The sequence below is a fragment of the Octopus sinensis genome, linkage group LG11, assembly GCF_006345805.1.
Source record: "Octopus sinensis linkage group LG11, ASM634580v1, whole genome shotgun sequence".
NCBI lineage: Eukaryota > Metazoa > Mollusca > Cephalopoda > Octopoda > Octopodidae > Octopus > Octopus sinensis.
In genome coordinates, this window is record NC_043007.1 from 19,987,722 (window position 1) to 20,009,552 (window position 21,831).

Sequence of the window (21,831 nt, forward strand, 5' to 3'; positions counted from 1 at the left end):
CCACGTGTATGTGCACATGCACGCAGCTGTATATGCCGGGTCATAGTGCTAGTATATATGTATATATATATATATATATATATATATATATATATATATATATATATATCACCGTGACCGACCAGGCTATCAGATGTTGCTACACATCGCTGGTCACAAAGCGCTTTGCATTGTTTTAGCCTTCAAATGACGCCACCCCGCTGGCTAAGCGAGCAGGCCAACAGAAGAAACAGTAAGAGAAAGTTGTAGCGAAAGAGTACAGCAGGGATCGCCACCACTCCAATGCCACACTCACAATGCCCGGTCTGGGAATTGAAACCGCGATCCTACGACCGAGAGTCCGCTGCCCTAACCGCTGGGCCATTGCGCCTCCACACACACACAACACACACACACACACACACACACACACACACACACACACACACACACACACACACACATATATATATATACACATACATACATACATATATATACATACATACATATATATACATACATATATATACATACATACATATACATACATACATATATATACATATATATACATATATATACATACATACATATATATACATATATATACATATATATACATACATACATATATACATACATACATATATATACACATACATATATATACATACATACATACATACATACATACATACATATATATATATATATATATATATATATATATATATATATATATATATATATATATATATATATATATATATATATACGGAGATAAGAAAACGGAGAGGATATAAAATTGACAGCACTTGACTATGAATATTTGGGTACACTACCAGCAATATATTGGATAGGCACTATCCCTTAGTTGGTTTCTCAAACTCACCCAAAGCTCGAGATGTGGCTGACCTCTTCATGACCTGGTGGGACAGAAAACTTAAACAAATTTTAGCAGAACAGTTGTCCCAAACATTCGGGCAAAATGTTGTTGAAAGGCCTCACACATCCTTTCAGGCTCGAGTAATTCGCGCCCTTGTTCATTTGTAAGTCACCTATTGGTGGCTCTGTTGCTTCGTTGCGCCTCCGCCACTCGGGCCTCTCGGGTGGCTCCAACTCCTTCGTTCCTCAGAGCACGCATCCTAGCTCTAACAACGCATCTTTCCTGTTTGGCGTTGAATTGTTGGTCGAGGGCCAACCTCGCTACCAGCACATTGGACGCGATACCAGTTCTAAGTGCCTCTTCTAATTTCTTAATTAGGTCTCCCTCTATTTTATTTCGGTCTAATGCTAGAGCTTTACAGTACCTAACCGTTTCTGCTTTAATTGCTTTCTTTATGGCATACCGCCATCTGTTGTTGATGATAGCACCCGTCAATGATCCCTTAACTAATATGCTAATCTGGTCCCTGTAAGCCTGGCGTGCTGTGAACGACGCGTTTATCTTCCAGTAACCGGGACCCTGCCTATGTTTCTTATCTAAGTCAAGTGAACAAGTCACAAATTTGTGGTCTGTGTAGCTGACTATATGGAACTGTGGACAATCTACACTATCTTTATCCACTGTCCTACAGAATACTCTAAGTACGATCTGGACGACCCGATGCGGTTGCTCCACGTCCACATTGGCACATTCGGGTGGTCCAGTCAATGCCTGTCAGACAGTTGGAAACGTCTAAGCAGGTCTTTGAGGCATTTACATCCCCTCCTATTACTATCTCTGCCCACGGAGTCTAAATGCCTGTCCAGGGTAGCGTTCCAATCCCCCACTAAAAGTAAAGGTCGAGACGTTCGTGGTTGTTTTTTAAGCATATTTTGTTCACTCTTATTTTCATATATAACATTTTCAATTATCTTTATATATAAAAGTGAGGTTGTGTGCTGTCTGTCTCCTACGATTTAGATTCCTAACTACTCCCACATTTTGCGGTGCAGTTTAACCAAAACCGGGTATCTTATAGTCGTGATTCATATCGAGCCCTTCTGGGTATTAGCGCGCGTCTCCGAGGAGTCTACGATTTTTAAAAAAATCTACCATCAATTTTTCCCATTTTAATGCAATTTTGGCATATATAAGGGAAGTAACTCTCTAAAAATGTATTATTAAATCTCAGGACGTAAAATGCTACAGTAACACCCCCCCCCTTTGTGGTTAGCCATATTGAGATGGCTATTATACTTTACATCTCTAAAAATGCTTATATAGTTATTTCCCTTACAAACCCAAGCAACGCCGGGCGATACTGCTAGTAACATATAAACATGTACGTCGTTTGGAACATTGTCAGTTTACAAGATTTTGCCGGCAAATTTTCAAATTAACATAAAAATTTATTTACATGAAAGAAAATTACCGGAGACATAACAATATGGACGACACGTGCTATTTTCAGGATGGTGACCAACAAAATGTGCAATCACGCACAAAATGACAGGTTCCAAATCCTGTTTCTTGATTGGGTGAAAATAATCAAACTTTAAACCTCAATAACTTTTTTAAAACATTTTTCTGGAAAAAATAAAATAACTCCAGCAATTCAGTTTGGGCAAGGGGATTACTGTGCCAAATTTTAAAATTTTCGGTAAACTTTAATTTTTGGTGCCACTGACAACCAAACAGAAAAGATCCTTGATGACGCTAATACCAACACCAGCGACACCAGCGACACCAACAACAACAGTAGCAGCAGCATCAACACCAACATCACCAACAGGCACACACGAAGATACATCGGATGTTCCGGTAACTCGTTCAAGTAGCACTTCTCCAACCACAGACCCTCTTTCAGGATCCCGGAAAAGAGATACGCTATGTTTGGTGGCTGAAGGACGTAATATCATAGGAGATCCTAGAAAATTCAGGCCCCTACATAAATGGGACCAAGCATTGTAAACTGTGCGTTGCTGAACGGACAAGGTTATTAAAGGACTCCTTCGACCCCGGGAACATCCTTAACTCTAAGCCGGCAGTCTTCGGACCCTACTTGCACTTCAGGAAATTACCGTTGCCGTTCTGAGATCTACACGACAACAGGGTCAATTATGATTAGGGAAGACAATTCCCTGTTGTTGGCAAAGAATAACGAGGTCTTTTCTTCCTCCATTCTCTAGAGAGGCCATAGGCCCAGGGTCTGAAGAAACGTTGTAAAGCTAAGTGCTTTATGGACGAAAAACCCAAGTTAACCTCACAGACCGTCCATATCTATCTTTATCTATATACTCTACTGCTCTGTAACTCAGAGTGCGCTTCTTTTTCCGATTTATGACTTACCGACAACACGCGCGCACATACACACACACACACACACACACACACACACACACACACACACACATATATATCCGGCAGGTTTCACGCCAGTGCCTCCTAAGTGGAAGCAATATTATCGATAATGGCCGAAATTGCGCGCGACTCTCTGGCCAATAACTCAAGAGGAGTTGATGACCTCCTGTGTTTTCCATTCGTCTGTGTATTTAGTATATGTTTGTATGTCTATTTACTACACGTTTTTAAATTAAATCTATATATATATCTATCTATCTCTATATATATTTATCTATATATATATATATAATTTTTTTTCAGAATAAGATAAAAGCAACCCAAGGCTGTGAAGATTTTAGAACATTTATAAATAGGTTTTACAGCTGTTTCCGGGATATATTTTATACCTTTTCATCGGAGACGGTGTGAGAAGATGGTTAAGCAATAGTTAATTTAGATAAGATACGAAATAGAGAGTGAAGTGGAGGAATGAAAATAGGTGTGAGATATGCAGGGATATTGCATTATTTAGGCAGAATGGTTTACATATAAGATAATAATGAATCTACAAATGCAATATCCCTGCATATCTCACATCTGGCCCAAAACTGTGTTTTCCGTTCAACTGTGTATTTAGTATATGTTCGTATGTCTATTTACTACACGTTATTTTAATTACACACACACGCACATATATGTGTATACATACAGGTATATCATATTTTTCGTTGTCTTTTTATTTAATCCTGAATATATATATATATATATATATATATATATATATATATATATATATATATATATATATATATATATAAATTACAAATTGAGATAGGGGTTGTGAGTGCAACCCACCATGGGATAACATATATCCAATATACTGCCAGTAAAGCACCCAACAAAGTTAATACATAAATGTTAAGAATTGCGATGCAGTTAATTCATTCATTGTATTATATGGGCGAAGGTAAAATGTTTTACCTCAAATTCACAATACAAAATAAGAAAATGGAGAAATATGAACTACATATGAACATCAAGGTCAAACACAATAATACAGAACAAAACAGTGCACATCAATGAGTGCACTGTTTTGTACAATACGTATTGTACAATAAGTACAATACGTATTGATGTTCATATGTAGTTGGTTATTGATTAAGGTGTATTCCTCCATTTTCTTATTTTGTATTATATATATATATATATGTGTGTGTGTGTGTGTGTGTGTGTTACTCTTTACTCTTTTACTTGTTTCAGTCATGTGACTGTGGCCATGCTGGAGCACCGCCTTTAGTCGAGCAAATCGACCCCAGGACTTATTCTTTGTAAACCTAGTATTTATTCTATCGGTTACTTCTGCCGAACCGCTAAGTTACGAGAACGTAAACACACCAGCATTGGTTGTTAAGCGATGTTGTGGGAACAAACACACACACACACACACACACACATACATACATACATATATATATATATATATATATATATATATATATATATACGACGGGATTCTTTCAGTTTCCGTCTACCAAATCCACTCACAAGGCTTTGGTCGGCCCGAGACTATACTAGAAGTCATTTGCCCAAGGTGCCACGCAGTGGGACTGAACCCGGAAGCATGTGGTTGGTAAGCAAGCTACTTACCACACAGCCACTCCTGCGCCTATAGATTATTAAGGTATGTAGGGAAATATGAGACAAGGTGGAGGGGTGACAGAGCGAGGGGGGGTGAGTTATATAGCAGTTGTTTTGGCTCAAAGGAACTGGGTCGATAATGGAACAGGTGTGCAGAGACGTATGAAATTTTGGAGACAGGGATATGAATAGGGAGGTAGTAGAGGTTGACAGGTTGGAATCCAAAGGAGTGGGGTAGTAGTTATTAAGTACTTTAAGTAGCGAGGACAAATAGGAGGGTAGTTAGGGGGGTGGGGAGGTTATGTGGGAAGTAGTGGTTTAGGAGGATTTGGAAAGGTATGTATGAGAAAGTTTAATAGCGGCAGTATCTGTTAGGTAGAAGGCTGCAAGGCGGCGAGCTGGCAGAATTGTTAGCACGCTGGGCGAAATGCGCAGCCGTATTTCGTCTGCCGCTACGTTCTGAGTTCAAATTCCGCCGAGGTCGACTTTGCTTTTCATCCTTTCGACTTAATCCGTTTGTTTCTCCTTGTTTGTCCCCTCTGTGTTTAGCCCTTTGTGGGTAGTAAAAAAATAGAAATAGGTATTTCGTCTGCCATTACGTTCTGAGTTCAAATTCCGCCGAGGTCGACTTTGCTTTTCATCCTTTCGACTTAATCCGTTTGTGTGTCCTCTCTGTGTTTAGCCCTTTGTGGGTAGTAAAGAAATAGAAATAGGTATTTCGTCTGCCATTACGTTCTGAGTTCAAATTCTGCCGAGGTCGACTTTGCCTTTCATCCTTTCGGGATCGATTAAATAAGTACCAGTTACGCACTGGGGTCGATATAATCGACTTAATCCGTTTGTTTCTCCTCTCTGTGTTTAGTCCCTTGTGGGTAGTAAAGAAATGGGTATTTCGTCTGCCGCTACGTTCCGAGTTTAAATTGCGCCGAGGTCGACTTTGCCTTTCATCCTTTCGGGATCGATAAATTAAGTACCAGTCATGTACTGGGGTCGATATAATCTACTTTGCCTCTCCTTGTTTGTCCCCTCTGTGTGTAGCCCCTTGTGGGCAGTAAAGAAATCAGAAGGCTGCTAGGCTAGCATTGTCTTAAGTTCAAGTTTAAATTTAGTATGGACGTTTATAGTTATTGGCATTAAATAGATTTAACAGAGTGTGCGAAAGACGAATCGAAACAGAAAATCTATCAAGTAAATAAATAATGACGCATAGAACTTTTTTGTTTTTTTTCTTTTTGCATGGATGCAATGAAAGTGAACGTTAATAAACCATGGGCCCCATAAAATCTCAATATGAACTGAAAATATTTTTGTTAAAAATCACCCCTGTACGCCTCCAGCATTTAGACCAAGCTTATGCGTTACGGTTATACACCAAGCGCTTGCTTATGTGTAGCTAAAAAGAACACGCATCATTAATTTTCAGGGACATATTTAAAATGCGAAGTGCTGTGTTTACCTTCAATTCTTATAAATTTTTCTATTTTCTTCTTGGTACTTATTTCACTCTGCTTTATCTTTTTAAGGTGATCTTTTAGCCATTTTTAATAATCTGTTTATCAAATATACTGATTTTCACTTACCTGAAAGTCTATGAGTCAAAATTCTCTTCGTTTTGATATATCAACACGACTGAGGAAGATTTCTTTGTATAAGTAATATAAACACCCAACGTAGCACTTCTCCACAACAACCAGCGTGCATATTAAATTTCCTTCCCTTTTATAAATAAGTTGGAGGCGGCGAGCTGGCAGAAACGTTAGCGCGCCGGGCGAAATGCGTTGCCATATTTCGTCTGTCGTAACGTTCTGAGTTCAAATTCCGCCGAGGTCTTCTTTGCCTTTCATCCTCTCGGGGCCGATAAATAAAGTACCAGTTTCGCACTGAGTCGATGTAATCGACTCAATCCCTTTGTCTGTCTTTGTTTGGCCCCTTGTGGGTAGTAAAGAAATATATATAAAGTTGGAGCGGCTGTGCGGTAAGTAGCTTGCTTACAAACCACATGGTTTCGCGTTCAGTCCCACTGCGTGGCACCTTGGGCAAGTGTCTGTATGTATGTATGTATGTATATGGATCTTTTCATTTTGACCGGCAGATTTTTAAAATAATTTCTTTCTAACTAAACACTTTTAAACTTCGTATACTGGTAGTGTGTTACATAAAACATATTTTTCTCTTGGCTTTCTTGAGAAAATTCTGTAGTTTGTAAGATATTTCTTGCATTTCGGCAACTTCAACCAATCAATGATGTCTATTGAGGTGAATGCAATTTCTGCGGTTGTTTGTCAATGCGGTGTCATATCAGTTCGTCACTGTTATTTATGAGAAAAAAGATACCCTTCCCCCACCCCTAACCCCACATGTATAAAAAAATTAAAATTTTACGGAAAGTGACGATCTTCTTCAAATGTAAACAAATTACACGTGTGTGGCCATAAACTGAGGGGTCACTGGTAAACAGAGTTGGATAACAAAACCGTTCCCTCTTTAGTGTCCACCCATAATTATGACCCTAGTATCGATCTATTGCATTTCAATCTGCTTTAGGGTTAGGGTTAGGGGTGGGGGGAAGGGTATCTGTTTTTCTTCAGAGATGTAAATAAACTCAATCTGTTTCTTAAACGAATATATAATAGGTAATGTGTGTATCTGTGCAACAGAGAGGGAAATTAAAACTGCATATGTTGTGAACTTAGAATCTGTGTTTATTGATAAAAGTTTAATAACGATAATCTTTTATTCATACGAACGTAACTGATATGAAATATGTCATAAATAACTGTGACACATTGATATGATACCGCCAGAAAATGTTGTTGACACACTACGGCAGAAATTGTATCCACCTCAATAGACGTCATTGATTGGTTGAAATTGCCGAAATGCAAGAAAATAAACAAGAAATAGCTTACAAACTACAGAATTTTCTCAAGAAAGCCAAGAGAAAAAGATGTTTTATGTAACACATTCTACCAGTAGACGAAGTTTAAAAGTGTTTAGTTAGAAAGAAATTATTTTAAAAATCTGCCGGTCAAAATGAAAAGATCCATTATATATATATATATATATATATATATATATTATATATATATATATATATATATATATATATATATTTATATATATATATATTATTATTATTATAATGATGATGATAATGAAATTATTGTATACAGTGCTCAGGTGCACCACAACTTGTCAGAAAGTGCGTATAAGGTATATGCAGTAATGTACAAATGTCTGGAAAGCGAACACTGTATGAGTCAGATACATGCTTGTGTGTGTATGGAGGGGAGAAAATCAGGTGTAGTGTTGGCAAATCTCAGAAAGCATGGAAGTTTTGAAGGATGCAGTGCTCCGACAACAAACAACTTATGCCGGCAGTTAGTTCCATGCTTCAGCAATTCTCAGCGTGAAGAAATGTTTCCTAAAGTCATGGGAGCTGTGCTGTTTTCTGACTTTGTAAATATGTCCACGGGTATTAGACGGATGGAGTTTGAAAAGGTGCTCAGAGTTATTGTTAGTAAGATGGTTAATAATTTTATGGGTGTCTGCCAACTCAGCTGCCGTGTCCATGCCCAGGGAAGTAAGGCGTTCAGAATATGGCAAATGCCTGATGGAGGGTGTTCTCTTGATTGCAATTCACTGAACGGCTTCCAGACGATTAATATCCTGGGCAAGATAGGGGTTCCAGACCGGTGATGCAAATTCCAGGTGAGCTATATAAAGCCGCAGATAGATAGCCGGAGAGCAGCTCACAAAGGACTTGGTGAGTGATGCCAAGACACCCTCAGCCTTCTTGGCAATTTTAGCGATGCGTTTTATCCAACGGAAATCGCTGTCGACAATAACACCCAGGTCACGTTCACACGAAGACTTTTTGAGATTAGTATTGTGGAGGGAGTAAGTGGACGCTGGGTTTCTCCTCCCAAAATGCATGGTGGTACATTTGTCCACGGCCAGCTTGAGTTGCCAGTCCATGATCCACTGCTGCATTGTGTCCAGGTCTGCTTGCAACAGAGATCTATAGTGTACAGGATTTGACCTCTTTATTTCGAGATACAGCTTGATGTCATCTGCATATTTCAGCACTGTGACATTCTTTAAGTTGGCATCTATGTCATTAACATATGCAACAAATAAAAGGGGGCCAAGAACAGATCCCTGTGGTACACCAGATGTCATCTCATAGGGTGAAGAGTGCTGTCCTAGAACTGTGACAACCTCTTTTCGGCCGAAAATAAAGGACTTCAACCAGTTATAGAGTTCGTCTCTTACGCCCAACGCAGAGAGTTTCACCATAAGTCTTTTGTGTGGCACAGAGTTAAAAGCCTTAGCGAAGTCCAGGTAAACAACATCCACCCAGGATCCGCGATCAGTGATTTGAGTAATGTCCTCAAGAAACTCGATGAGTTGATTACAGCAGCTGGAGTTAGGAATAAATCCAAATTGTGACGGCTGGATGAGGCTGTGAAACTTCCAGAAGTTCCCGAGGGTTTCCCTGACACAGGATTCCATCAGTTTGGCGATGCAGCTAGTAAGACTAATGGGGCAATAGTTGACAGGCGATGTGCGGTCACCTTTTCAAGCAGAGAGATAACACTGGCAGTTTTCCACTGCTCTAGAGTAACACCATTGTCAAGACAGAATTGGAAGAATAGAGAAAGTTGGCTTAGAAGAAAGTACCCACCGCGTTTGAGAAGTAGGTATGTAACACCATCGAGACCAGGAGAGGCATAATTACGTTTATTCTTAAGGTGGCGTTGTAGCATTGCTGGTGTAAATTGCATAGAAGATATAGAGTCCGGTGTCAGAGGTGATGAAGATGAAACATTTTGGTCTTCGACAGTAAATATGCCGGCATAGCATCCAGCAATGATTTCTGCACACATTCTTTGGGACTGCCAGTAATCTGCCCTGTGTGGGAATTGCGAAGAAGACCAACTGGAGAGTGGGGTCTCTGCTTTGAGTGCACATACTTCCAGAACACTTTGCTGTCAGGGTTGGTTGCAATGCGTTGTTCAAATTCAAGCACTGCCTTTTTTTGTCACCTGCTTGAGGTGGTTGGCTGACCTGTCGCGCTTTTACCCGTTGATCTCTGATTTGTGCAATTTGTATTCCTGTTCAGCCTTACGGCGTCCCTTCCTGGCAGGTCGTACTGCTGGAGTCTCCCAAATTGCACTATTGGGTGTTTTTTTTAGTGCTTCTGTGGTACTGATGCTGCACATGCCGCCCATATTGAATTCAGAATGTTCTGGAGTATAGTGTCCACATCTCCATAGGCATAAAATTCGAGCCAGTTTGGGCGTTGCAGCTCAGTACAATAAGAGCTCCAGTCTGCTTTATTCCAGTCAAAGCGGGCAGTTTGAAGATGGTTGTAGTTTTTGTTACAACCAATCAGAGACAAGTCGGCCATGATCAGAGTCACCTAAAGGTTCTTCAGTAGTGACATATATATGGTATGTATGATAGTGATATATATGATGATGATGAAAGGCAAAGTCGACCTCGGCGGTATTTGAACTCAGAACGTAACGGCAGACGAAATACCTATTTCTATTTCTTTACTACCCACAAGGGGCTACACACAGAGGGGACAAACAAACGGATTAAGTCAATTACATCGACCCCAGTGCGTAACTGGTACTTATTTAATCGACCCCCCGAAAGGATGAAAGGCAAAGTCGACCTCGGTGGAATTTGAACTCAGAACGTAACGGCAAAAGAAATGCCGCTAAGCATTTTGCCCGGCGTGCTAACGTTTCTGCCAGCTCGCCTCGTTGTGTTTAAAATATACTGAATTGAAATCATTAAAAATAAGCCCAGGTATGAAAGACAATTTTAGAAATGTTAAGGGACGTAACTCTTAATTAATCTATGACTTTTATCTCCCTTCATTTATATTATAATAATGATGATGATGATAATAATAATAAGAAGAAGAAAGAAGAAAGAAGAAGAAAGAAGGAAGAAGGAAGAAGGAAGAAGAAGAAGAAGAAGAAAGAAAGAAAGAAAACATTGTGTACAGTGCTCAGGTGCACTACAACTCATCAAAAGTGTATGTATAATCAGGTGTAGTTTCGGCGGATTTCGGAAAGCATGAGGGCCTTAAAGGATGCAGTGTCATGGCAGTCAACAACTGACGCAGGCAGTTTGTTCCATGCTTCAGCAAATCTTAGCGTGAAAAAATGTTTCCGAAAGTCATGGGAGCTGTGTTGTTTTCTGACTTTGTAGGCATGTCCACATGTGTTGGACACATGGAGATCAAAAAAATTGTTCGGTGTTGTTGTTGGTGAGGTGGTTGATAACTTTGTGGGTGTTTACCAAGTCCATCGCCAGACGCCGAAGCTTCAGTGAATCCATGCCCAGGGAAACAAGGCGCTCAGAGTATGGTAGGTGTCTGATGGAGGGTATGCGTTTGGTTGCACGTCTCTGAACAGATTCCAGGAGGTCAATGTTCTGAGCAAGATAGGGGTTCCAAACTGATGATGCGAATTCCAAGTGTGGTCGTATCTTTTACGCTTTCCTCTTCTTTTATATATAAATATATAAATTAGTGGTTTTCAACCAGGTTTCCGCAAGAAGTTACAAAACTGCTAAAATCGGCAGTAATTTTTAATTCTCCTGTGCAGATATGTGTGCATAAGACTATTAAGTTATTGCACATGGGTTCCTCAAGCCAGTGGAATGTTTCCTTGGGGTTACCGCTCCAGCAAAAAGTTTGAAAAGCACTGATATAAATAAAACAGAAGACGAATATGAGAAGAAAAGTTTGCGCAAACGAACGGGGGTGGGGGGTGCTAAGAGAACTTTCAGAAAATTCACAAGATCCGATTTTTCCTTCATAACTTTAACGAAAATGGATATATATTGATGAAATTTTATAGAAATACCGTTCAAATGGCATAGAATACGATTATAGAGAAATTTCTGGGGGAAATGTTTTCCGAAGGGTTTGGAAGAAGATTTCGGAAAATTCACATGATCCGTTTTTTGCGCTTATAACTTTCAGGAAAATGGATATCTTTTAATGAAATTTTAGATAATAAATGTTCCATATTAACTTTGCTAAAGTATGTTAAGATACGGAGTGTATTAATTCATCAATGACAGTCACTTGGAAAGCATCCAGAAGAATTTAAAAATTGATAATGACTGAGAATCAATGACATGGCAATGCTTGTGATTTTGTTACTAAGATATAGGCATAGCTGTATGGTAAGAAGTGAGCTTAGTGGAGGCGCAATGGCCCAGTGGTTGGGGCAGCAGACTTGCGGTCGGAGGATTGCGGTTTCAATTCCCAGACCGGGTGCTGTGTGTATTTATTGAGCAAATATACCTAAAGCTCCACGAGTCTCCAGCAGGGGGTGGTGGTGACCCTGGTTGTACTTTTTCGCCCCAACTTTCTCTCACTCGTTCTTCCTGTTTCTTGAGTAACGCTTCAATGGACTGGTGTCCCGTCCAGCTGGGGGAGAACACATATGTCATAGAAACCGGGAAACCGGGCCCATGAGCCTGGCTAGGCTCGAAAAGGGCGCATAAATAAATAAAATAATCTGTGAAGATAAAGGTGGCGAGCTGGCAGAAACGTTAGAACGCCGGGCGAAATGCTAAGCGGTTTTTCGTCTGCCGCTACGCTCTGAGTTCAAATTCCGCCGAGGTCAACTTTGCCTTTCATCCTTTCGGGGGGCTCGATTAAATAAGTACCAGTTACTTGTGGGTAGTAAAGAAATAAGAAGTGAGCTTTCTGACCACACAGATCTAGGTTCAGTCCCATTGCATGACACCTTGGGCAAGTGTCTTCTACTGTTACTCCAATAATTCAGGAACTAACTTGTGCTGATGTCATAATAACACAGCCTTGAATAGTTTTATGATTAAACCATTCCAGTTCATGATATCAGCTCAGATAAAACTGTCGGTGCAGTCACCGGTCAACTAAATTTTGAATTAATTAATTGTAAATCACAATATTGGATGGAAGCACTCCGTCGGTTACGACGATGAGGGTTCCGGTTGATCCGAATCAACGGAACAGCCTGCTTGTGAAATTAACGTGTAAGTGGCTGAGCACTCCACAGACACGTGCATCCTTAACGTAGTTCTCGGGGATATTCAGCGTGACACAGAGAGTGACAAGGCCGGCTCTTTGAAATACAGGTACAACAGAAACAGGAAGTAAGAGTGAGAGAAAGTTGTGGTGAAAGAGTACAGCAGGGATCACCACCATCCCCTGCCGGAGCCTCGTGGAGCTTTTAGGTGTTTTCGCTCAATAAACACTCACAACGCCCGGTCTGGGAATCGAAACCACAAGTCAGCTGCCCTAACCACTGGGCCATTGCGCCTCCACGAATCACAATATTAATGAGTACATGAGACCAAATTATACTCCAATTAAGCTGAAAAACTTAAAGTTGAGAAAATTAATGAATTGGTGATTGGTTCGTTACTGGATTATAATGGTGTTCATCATTCAAAGAAAACTATCAAACCGCAAGAAATACTTCATTTGTGACTTTATTATTATTGTGTTAAATTGTATAATCATAAAATCTAATTCCAGATTAAAGTTATACAATTGCTGTTAATTTTTACTAATTTTACAATTTCATATTTCATTGTTTTTTCTTTTCCTTTATTATTTTTTTTTAAAGGAGGATGAATGCTGTGATTTAATGTTTCTTGAAAAGTTGATGCATTGTGTAGTAGGCGAGTCCACTCTCTTACTTAAGCAGAACGTTGAGTTGCGAGTGTCATTCGTTGAATAAAGTCTTAGGTATACGCATCACTTGTTGCTACTTCTTACAACAGATACATAATCAAAATCAATACAAACAAGCTCCTCAGGCATGACATTAAACAACTCAGGGGAAAGGGTACTATCAGGGAGCAAAAACAACACTGCAATGAAGAATTGCCTTCAAACCCTATCAGAAAATGTAGTTTGAGAAATACACCCCAGCGAACACTTGAGCAGTCATTCTTCATGCTTTCAAAGAAACTTTTGAGTAAACAGCTGAGATAGTAAAGAAGGAAAAAAAAATCTTTCAAAAATCATGGATCAGTGCAGAGTTAAAATGTTTCAATCAACAAAAGCAGCAGAAGCAATCACTGAACTAAATGACTAAACTCAATGATAAACATGTTTGGCTAAAAGTATAAGGTCAATGGCGCAGGAGTGGCTGTGTGGTAAGTAGCTAGCTAACCAACCACATGGTTCCGGGTTCAGTCCCACTGCGTGGCATCTTGGGCAAGTGTCTTCTGCTATAGCCTTAGGCCGACCAATGCCTTGTGAGTGGACTTGGTAGACGGAAACTGAAAGAAGCCTGTCGTATATATGTATGTGTATGTGTTTGTCTCCCTGTCACTTAGCGGTTCGGCAAAAGAAACCGATAGAATAAGTACTGGGCTTACAAAGAATAAGTGCCGGGGTCGATTTGCGCGACTAAAGGCGGTGCTCCAGCATGGCCGCAGTCAAATGACTGAAACATGTAAAAGAGTAATGGTTTGATGAATTCATTTGTTTGCAAAGCAAAAGAAATGCGTAAACATTTGAAATATTTCCGGATTTCTTTCTTCCCCCAAAGCAAAACATTTACTCATTAGCAATAAACAGAAATATTGGAAAGAGTAAAATGCTCTTCGGTAAACCAATACTCAAACCATATTTACAAGCAGTGTCCTTAATTAAGATGGTATTTCTGTTAACCCCTGAAGCAAATCAAACATGGATAACTGCTGAATTGTTTCTGTTTTAGAGGGAAACAGCTTTTATGTACTGTATATTATATCATGAACATTGAAGTGAGGCTTGTAAGTCTAGGATTTTAGTTCACGGGTTTGTAATTCTGCTCAACAGAATACATGAAAAAAATATCTCAAGATTCCTTAAAAGAAATTGGATTTGATTTGGTACAGTTACTGCAGATATGCTATACAATGTCTTCTTGGGAAGGTGACTGAAACAATCTAAAACATTGTTCGCCTTCTTAAACTTATCATAAAGTATCTGTTAGGTTAGTCTCACACACAGTTGTTTGATATAAGTAAAATGGACTTTCTAATACATACCTCACTGTTCGCCATTCTAATACATACCTCACTGGTCACCATTCTAATACATACCTCACTGGTCACCATTGTATTTGTACCGGAAAGATATCATGCAAAGATATGGTACCAATACCGTTGAATTGAAAATATTAAAAGGAATTAAACAAAGATAGACCACATCATCTTCCCTTCTCAATATTTATATCAGAAACCTCTACATGATGTTGATGATATATTGAAAAGACTTTCAGACAATAAACATCATCATCATCATCGTTTAACGTCCGTTTTCCACGCTAGCATGGGTTGGACACTAAATGATAATATTCATTAGGCAAATGATACTGCACTAATCAGCCAGAATGTTGAGAAATGATTTTGCAGATATCGTGAACATTGTTTGCGATTAGTAGCTGCCAATTCTATGAAAATAAATGCCAAGCCAGTAAGACACCAAACAAGACTATTCTCATTTCAAATGATTAGGTTCAACTAAAACCAATAATAGAAACTGTTTAATAGATATTTCTGCTTGTACTGATATAACGAAAAGAAAATTCCTAGAGTCTGAAAACGAAGACTATGGAGTAAGTTATGTAGAGGTGCATGCCTGGACATTTAATACATGGGAAAGATGCAAAATGTAATCTTGTTGAGTTGTGCACGTGGAGAAAGATGAACGATGTTATGTATCTGCTTGCAGGAAAAGAGCACAAATGAGAGCACACTGGAAGAACTTGCATCTACTCTTAATAGGTACATATGACGGCCCCCTTTCTTGGTGTTGGAAAAGACAGCAACGGAACATCAAAAGGGGAAGGCTTACGCTCAGTATGTGGTCAGCATATCTTGATAAGACGCAGCTAAATAATGATCAATATTGCAAAACGGGTCAAGAGTGCAACAGGTAGTGAGTGTACAGGTGTTGTGTAGGTGGAAACAGCAGAAAAACAATGGTCAGTCGGTTGGTATGCAGAGATGATTTATTCTTGTCTATCTCGATTACCTAGTTTACCTAGTTGTTCTTCTTCAGTAATCTGCTGGTTTGGTTTCACCTGAACAGCATTCAGACCAGCGTTAATGAAAATATGAAGAAATGCAGAAGATCATATGATTACAATGGTATCAAGTTGAAAATAATTCACACAAGTCCAAAGGCTTAATTGCTGTTACATCACACCAGAAATAGCTTATTTTCACTTGTTTACAGAAGCGAGAACATCTGAACTTTGTAATAAGGATATTTTGGTTTTCGGTAGCATGGCTTTTAGCTTGTCGTTTAATTGTCCCATGCTTATTTCATTTGACAAGTTGGTCTTGTTGGAAAAATTTTGATCATCTAATGAGACAAAGGGAATTGATTCCATGTTACTTTGAGAGACGTTTTCAAATGCATTCATTTCAGTGTCAGTCAAATTTTGTGTTTCACTGATCTTATTTCGGACAAAACCCCATTCCAGGAACTTCAGATTTACAAGTTTTGTTACCAAGGCAAATGTGTTGCTGTTTATCACGGCAGGCTGACAAAATAAAAAAAATGTAATAAATGAAATGAAAATATAAACAGAGAGAGAAAGACACACACACACACACACACAATGAGTGATTCAAAAGTCCCTTTAAAAAATTTCGGCACATGGCTTGCAAGTTTAGGGTAAGGGGTAAGTTGATTACACTGACCCCATTGTTCAACTGATACTTAATTTATAGACCCCCAAAAGGATGAAAGGCAAAGTCAACCTCTGTAGAATTTGAAGTCAGAACATAAGAGAAAATGCCGCTAAGAATTTTGTCTGGTGTGCCAATGATTCTGCCAGCTTGCTGCCTAAAGGTCTCTTTAAAATAATAATTTTATATATTATTTGAATAATAAAAGGAACTTTTGAATCAACCTATATATATATATATATATATATATATAAAATAAATAATATTAGGGTATTAAAGATTATAGAAATTTTTACTACCAGTGGCCTAGTGTACAAAAAAATTAGTCAATAGACTGTATATTATTCATATAAAATACAGTGTACATTAAAAAACATTAAGAGGCTTCCATCATAGGAATCCATTTCGCTAGAAAGAACAGTTAAAGTCCAAACCACTAATTTAATTCCCGGACCATTAGATGGTAAATGTTTTTATTTTTCATTCCCTTCGAGAATTTATCCCTAATTAGTGGTTTGGATTTTAACTGTTCTTTCTAGCGTAATGGATTCCTATCATGGAAGCCTCTTAATGTATTTTGTTGCCAGCCTCGCCTGGCCCCCGTGCCGGTGGCACATAAAAAGCACCATCCGATCGAGGCCGTATGCCAGACTCGTCTGGCACCTGTGCCAGTGGCACGTAAAAAGCACCCACTTCACTCATGGAGTGGTTGGCGTTAGGAAGGGCATCCAGCCGTAGAAACATTGCCAGATCAAACTGGGCCTGGTGCAGCCTTCTGGCTTCCCAGACCCCGGTCGAACCGTCCAACCCATGCTAGCATGGAAAGCGGACGCTAAATGATGATGATGATATATATATATATATATATATATATATATATATATATGTGTATGTATATATATTATACTTTTGCATGAAGAGTGGTGACTGACTTTGAAGCTTCGGCCTGCTCGCCTTCAACGACAAGTCACTGTCACCATTCTTTTTGTAAAAGTATATTATACTCCACAAAGAATATTGAATAACTCTTCAATTTAAAGTGGAACTGTTTTTATTATAACTCAACATAAAAACGAACATTAAGAAAGAAAGAAAGAAAGAGACACACAAAGTGACAGAGGAAGAAAGAAAGAGTTAAAGAGAGAGAGTGGGGATAGCAGTTGGTTATCGTTAAAAAGTTAATTTAATGATATAAAACAAATGCAGATTAATAAATTTAGCGAAATGCAAGGGGTTTCTGATGATGATGATGATGATGATGATGATGATGATGATGATGATGATGATGATGATGATGCAAAAATGATGGTAATTTTCTGTAGTTTTATTTTTAAACCTATTTGTGATTAGTGAAGGGTTTCCAAGAATATCTCTCTGATTCCTATAACAAAAGTTTGTGGACTTGTATCAATTTTGGTCCTTTATGCTACTGGTATTTAATACATCGGTTGTCAAGTGATGTTGGGGGGACAAACACAGGCGGCGAGCTGGCAGAAACGTTAGCACGCCGGGCGAAATGCTTAGCGGTATTTCGTCAGCCGTTACGTTGTGAGTTCAAATTCCGCCAAGGTCGACTTTGCCTTTCATCCTTTCGGGGTCGATAAATTAAGTACCAGTTACGCACTGGAGTCGATGCAATTGACTTAATACCTATGTCTGTCCCTGTTTGTCCCCTCTGTGTTTAGCCCCTTGTGGGTAATAAAGGAATAGGTATTTAATACTTAGTTCTTTGGTACCATTCTTATTGCATGTCCACAGTAACCCTAGTTACTAAAGAGCTTTGAAATCAACCCCAAAATCGCCCAGCCTTGCAGGGCTGCACCCACAGAGGTGCCACCACTTACAAATAGAACACGGTTGCAGGGCCATAAAGAAAATGCGAACTACGCAAGTCCAGAGCCAACTTCTTGCTTTCAATTCCAACAGACCAGCAGTGTCTGACCCACAGTACAGTCTTCCAAGCAATCATTGGACTGATTGGCCACAGTTGGATACACTGTGCCGTCTTCTCCCAGGCGATGTCCTTGGTCATCACTGACAACAACAGACAAAGTAGTAGTAGTAGTAGTAGTAGTAGTATTGTTTTTACTACAACTCAGCTCAGCTGAAAGTTCAAATTTAAATTGCAAATTCCTAAAACTATATCTATTCCAATTATACAGTAATGTTTAGGCGCAGGAGTGGCTGTGTGGTAAGTAGCTTGCTTACCAACCACATGGTTCTGGGTTCAGTCCCACTGCATGGAACTTTGGGCAAGTGTCTTCTACTATAGCCTCAGGCTGACCAAAGCCTTGTGAGTGGATTTGGTAGACAGAAACTGAAAGAAGTCCGTCGTATATATATAGATATATGTTTGTGTGTCTGTGTTTGTCCCCCCAACATCGCTTGACAACCGATGCTGGTGTGTTTATGTCCCCATAACTTAGCGGTTCAGCAAAAGAGACCGATAGAATAAGTCCTGGGGTTGATTTGCTCGACTAAAGGCTGTGCTCCAGCATGGCCACAGTCAAATGACTGAAACAAGTAAGAGAGAGACTTCTTGTAGAGCGGTGAGGGTGGTGGGAGGTTCTACCTTCCATTTGCAAGGGATCGATGAACTTCACTGCGTAACTGTTCTGACTAAAGAAACCTCAGCATCATTCTGAAGCAAGGTTTTCAAACGTGTAATGTCCACTGCCAAAGAGCAACAAGCACTGACCTATGGTAAGTAAAAGGAGGGATAACATGCAGGTGGTGAATCTCCCCTGTAGAAGGGAGAGAGAGAGAGAATGGAGTGAGAGAGAGAGAGAGAGGGAGGGAGGGAGAGAGAGATGAGGGAGACAGAGAGGGAGAGAGGAGACAGAGAGAGAGAGGAGACAGATAGGAAACAGATTGAGAGAGAGAACGGAGAGAGAGAGAGGAGAGAGAGAGAATGGAGAGAGAGATAGAAAGACATAGAGAGCAGTAATGTTCTCACCTGATGAGTTGTGTCTGGCCAAATCACCAATTTTGAAAGATTATTCAGTGGACTCAGTTTGGTGTGCAATTTGTCAGATATGACGAAGAGCATTAGTTCAAGTTCTCTTAAACTGAAAGAAAACGAAAAGGGATCCAGTTAAGTATTTGAGTCCCTTCAGCTAAAACCCGACCACAAAACTAGGCCTCCCTTTTTAAAATATGGAACGCAAGTAACCAATGTACCATTTATAAATAACATGGTCCCACATCGCAAGAATCATAATCACTCATTAAAAACCTTGTTTCAATGACTGAAACAATTATATTATATTTCTTCATTTCTTCTATCTCTTAATTATGTGTCTGCCTGCAACTAATTTGTTGATATCACGATTATATTAAATAATGACATTCGAGCGAGGTCATTGCCAGTGCCGCTTGACTGGCTCCTGTGCTGGTGGTACATAAGAAACACCATTTCAGCGTGGCCATTGCCAGCACCGCCTGACTGGCCCTCGTGCTGGTGGCATGTAAAAGCACCCACTACACTCTCGGAGTGGTTGGCATTAGGAAGGGCATCCAGCTGTAGAAACTCTGCCAGATCAGATTAGAGCCTGGTGCAGCCATCTGGTTCGCCAGCCCTCAATCAAACCGTTCAACCTATGCTAGCATGGAAAGCGGACGTTAAACGATGATGATGTTGAATGAGTAATTTTCTTTTTCATTGTATACCAGTTTAAATTCTGGCCTATGTTTAACTAATATCATATCATCATCATCATCACCCTCCACTTTTCTATGTTTGCATGGGTCTGACGGAATTTGTTGAGGGCAGATTTTGGCCAAATGCCATTCCTATCACCAAACCTCACTTGATTTCAGGCAAGCTACTATTCCAAACGGCCAGAAATATTTTTCCCACAGAATACTGGAAACAAACAATATTGCTTGTATGACAATGATGCTCATTTACAAATATCATGTGATGTCTGTACATACATACTGGGTACACATAAATACAAGAAGGGCTTCTTTCAGTTTCCATGATTAAAAAAAAACTAAGAAATTGGTTTTCCCAATCATGTGGTATTGAGTTCACTCTCACTGAATGGCACCCTTGAGGAAGTGTCTTCTGCTATAACCTCAGAACAACAAAAGCCTTGTGAATGGATTTGGTAGAGGAAACTGAAAGAAGCCATCATATGTGTGTGTGTGTGTACTCTTGTGTTGATTTTATGTGATTGAGTAAAAGCAGCATCAACATATAAGCTATGATGTCCAGTTCTCCAATGAAAAACATGTCCAGTTATGGGGAAACATTACCTTACTTGGAAACAAGTCTGGGTTGGCAACAGGAAGGGCATCCAGCCATAGAAAATATGCTTCAACAAATTCTGTTCGATGCATGCAAGCATAGAAAAGTGGACATTATGATGATGATGATGATAGGGCGGCACTGAATTAATATAATTCTGAATGAAGTACAATAAATGCTACTCACCATTTTAAGTTGCCCAATGCCTTTGCCAAGCTGACATCATTTAAATTACCACCAAGTTCAAGATGAAGCCTTTCGAGATTCACAAGTTTACCTAACTGGAAATATGTCTGTAAAAAAGAAGTGAATAGAATCCATTGAATAGAAGATAAAATTTGATATTTGCAAAAGAGAGAGATTTCATCAGTAAAAAAAACCATCATTGGCCGGGTAGTGATAAGTTAAAATTTGATCTTGACCTCTCAGGTATTTGTGTCCATAGATTTATTAAAAGTTGAAATTTTATTAATGCCACAAGTTCAAACCCCAACACTGATTTTATCATGTGACCAATCTGATGAGCAAGTACGAGTTGTAAAGTGATTTCAACAACTTGTTAGAAATAGCAGCTAAGTCTCCCTCAAATCACACCTAATCGTTTATAAACAAAAAAAAGTGCAAAAGCCACATTAAATAGTGTAGGCCTTAAATCAGTGTGTATGAGTGTGTGTAGAAAGAGAGAGAGAGAGAGAGAGAGAGAGAGAGGGAGAGATGTCTCCTTATTGGTCACGCAGGGCTGAACACAGAAGGGACAAAATACAAAGTAGAGCTTTTGTTTTTGTGAAAAAGAAGAGACGGAAAAAAAAGAAAGAAAAAAAAAGGTCGAATTCCAAACGAAAGGGATTGTGAAAAAAAAATAGATAGATAGGCGCAGGAGTGGCTGTGTGGTAAGTAGCTTGCTAACCAACCACATGGTTCCAGGTTCAGTCCCACTGCGTGGCATCTTGGGCAAGTGTCTTCTGCTATAGCC

The 21,831-nt window shown here is 39.4% G+C and overlaps 2 protein-coding genes across 4 annotated transcripts in view; both read right to left on the bottom strand.

The window, feature by feature from the left end:
• LOC115217532 (ribonuclease DdI) overlaps positions 1-6,584 on the bottom strand; it is a 39,421-nt gene extending 32,837 nt beyond the window's left edge. For both annotated transcript variants that reach the window (XM_036507174.1, XM_029787257.2), the window contains exon 1: positions 6,469-6,584. The gene's annotated coding sequence lies outside the window, so the exon portion shown is untranslated. The remainder of the gene's footprint in view (positions 1-6,468) is intronic.
• Positions 6,585-15,902: 9,318 nt separating this feature from the next.
• The window catches only part of LOC115217034 (serine-rich adhesin for platelets), a 44,466-nt gene continuing 38,537 nt past the window's right edge, over positions 15,903-21,831 (bottom strand). The window contains exons 14-16 of one of the 2 annotated variants that reach the window (XM_029786588.2): positions 21,045-21,151; positions 19,563-19,674; positions 15,903-16,458 (exon numbers count right to left, since the gene is read on the bottom strand). In XM_029786588.2, coding sequence (XP_029642448.1) covers positions 16,135-16,458; positions 19,563-19,674; positions 21,045-21,151 — 543 coding nt within the window. In that variant the 3' untranslated portion in view covers positions 15,903-16,134. The remainder of the gene's footprint in view (positions 16,459-19,562; positions 19,675-21,044; positions 21,152-21,831) is intronic. The other variant, XM_036507173.1, reaches the window with a different exon arrangement.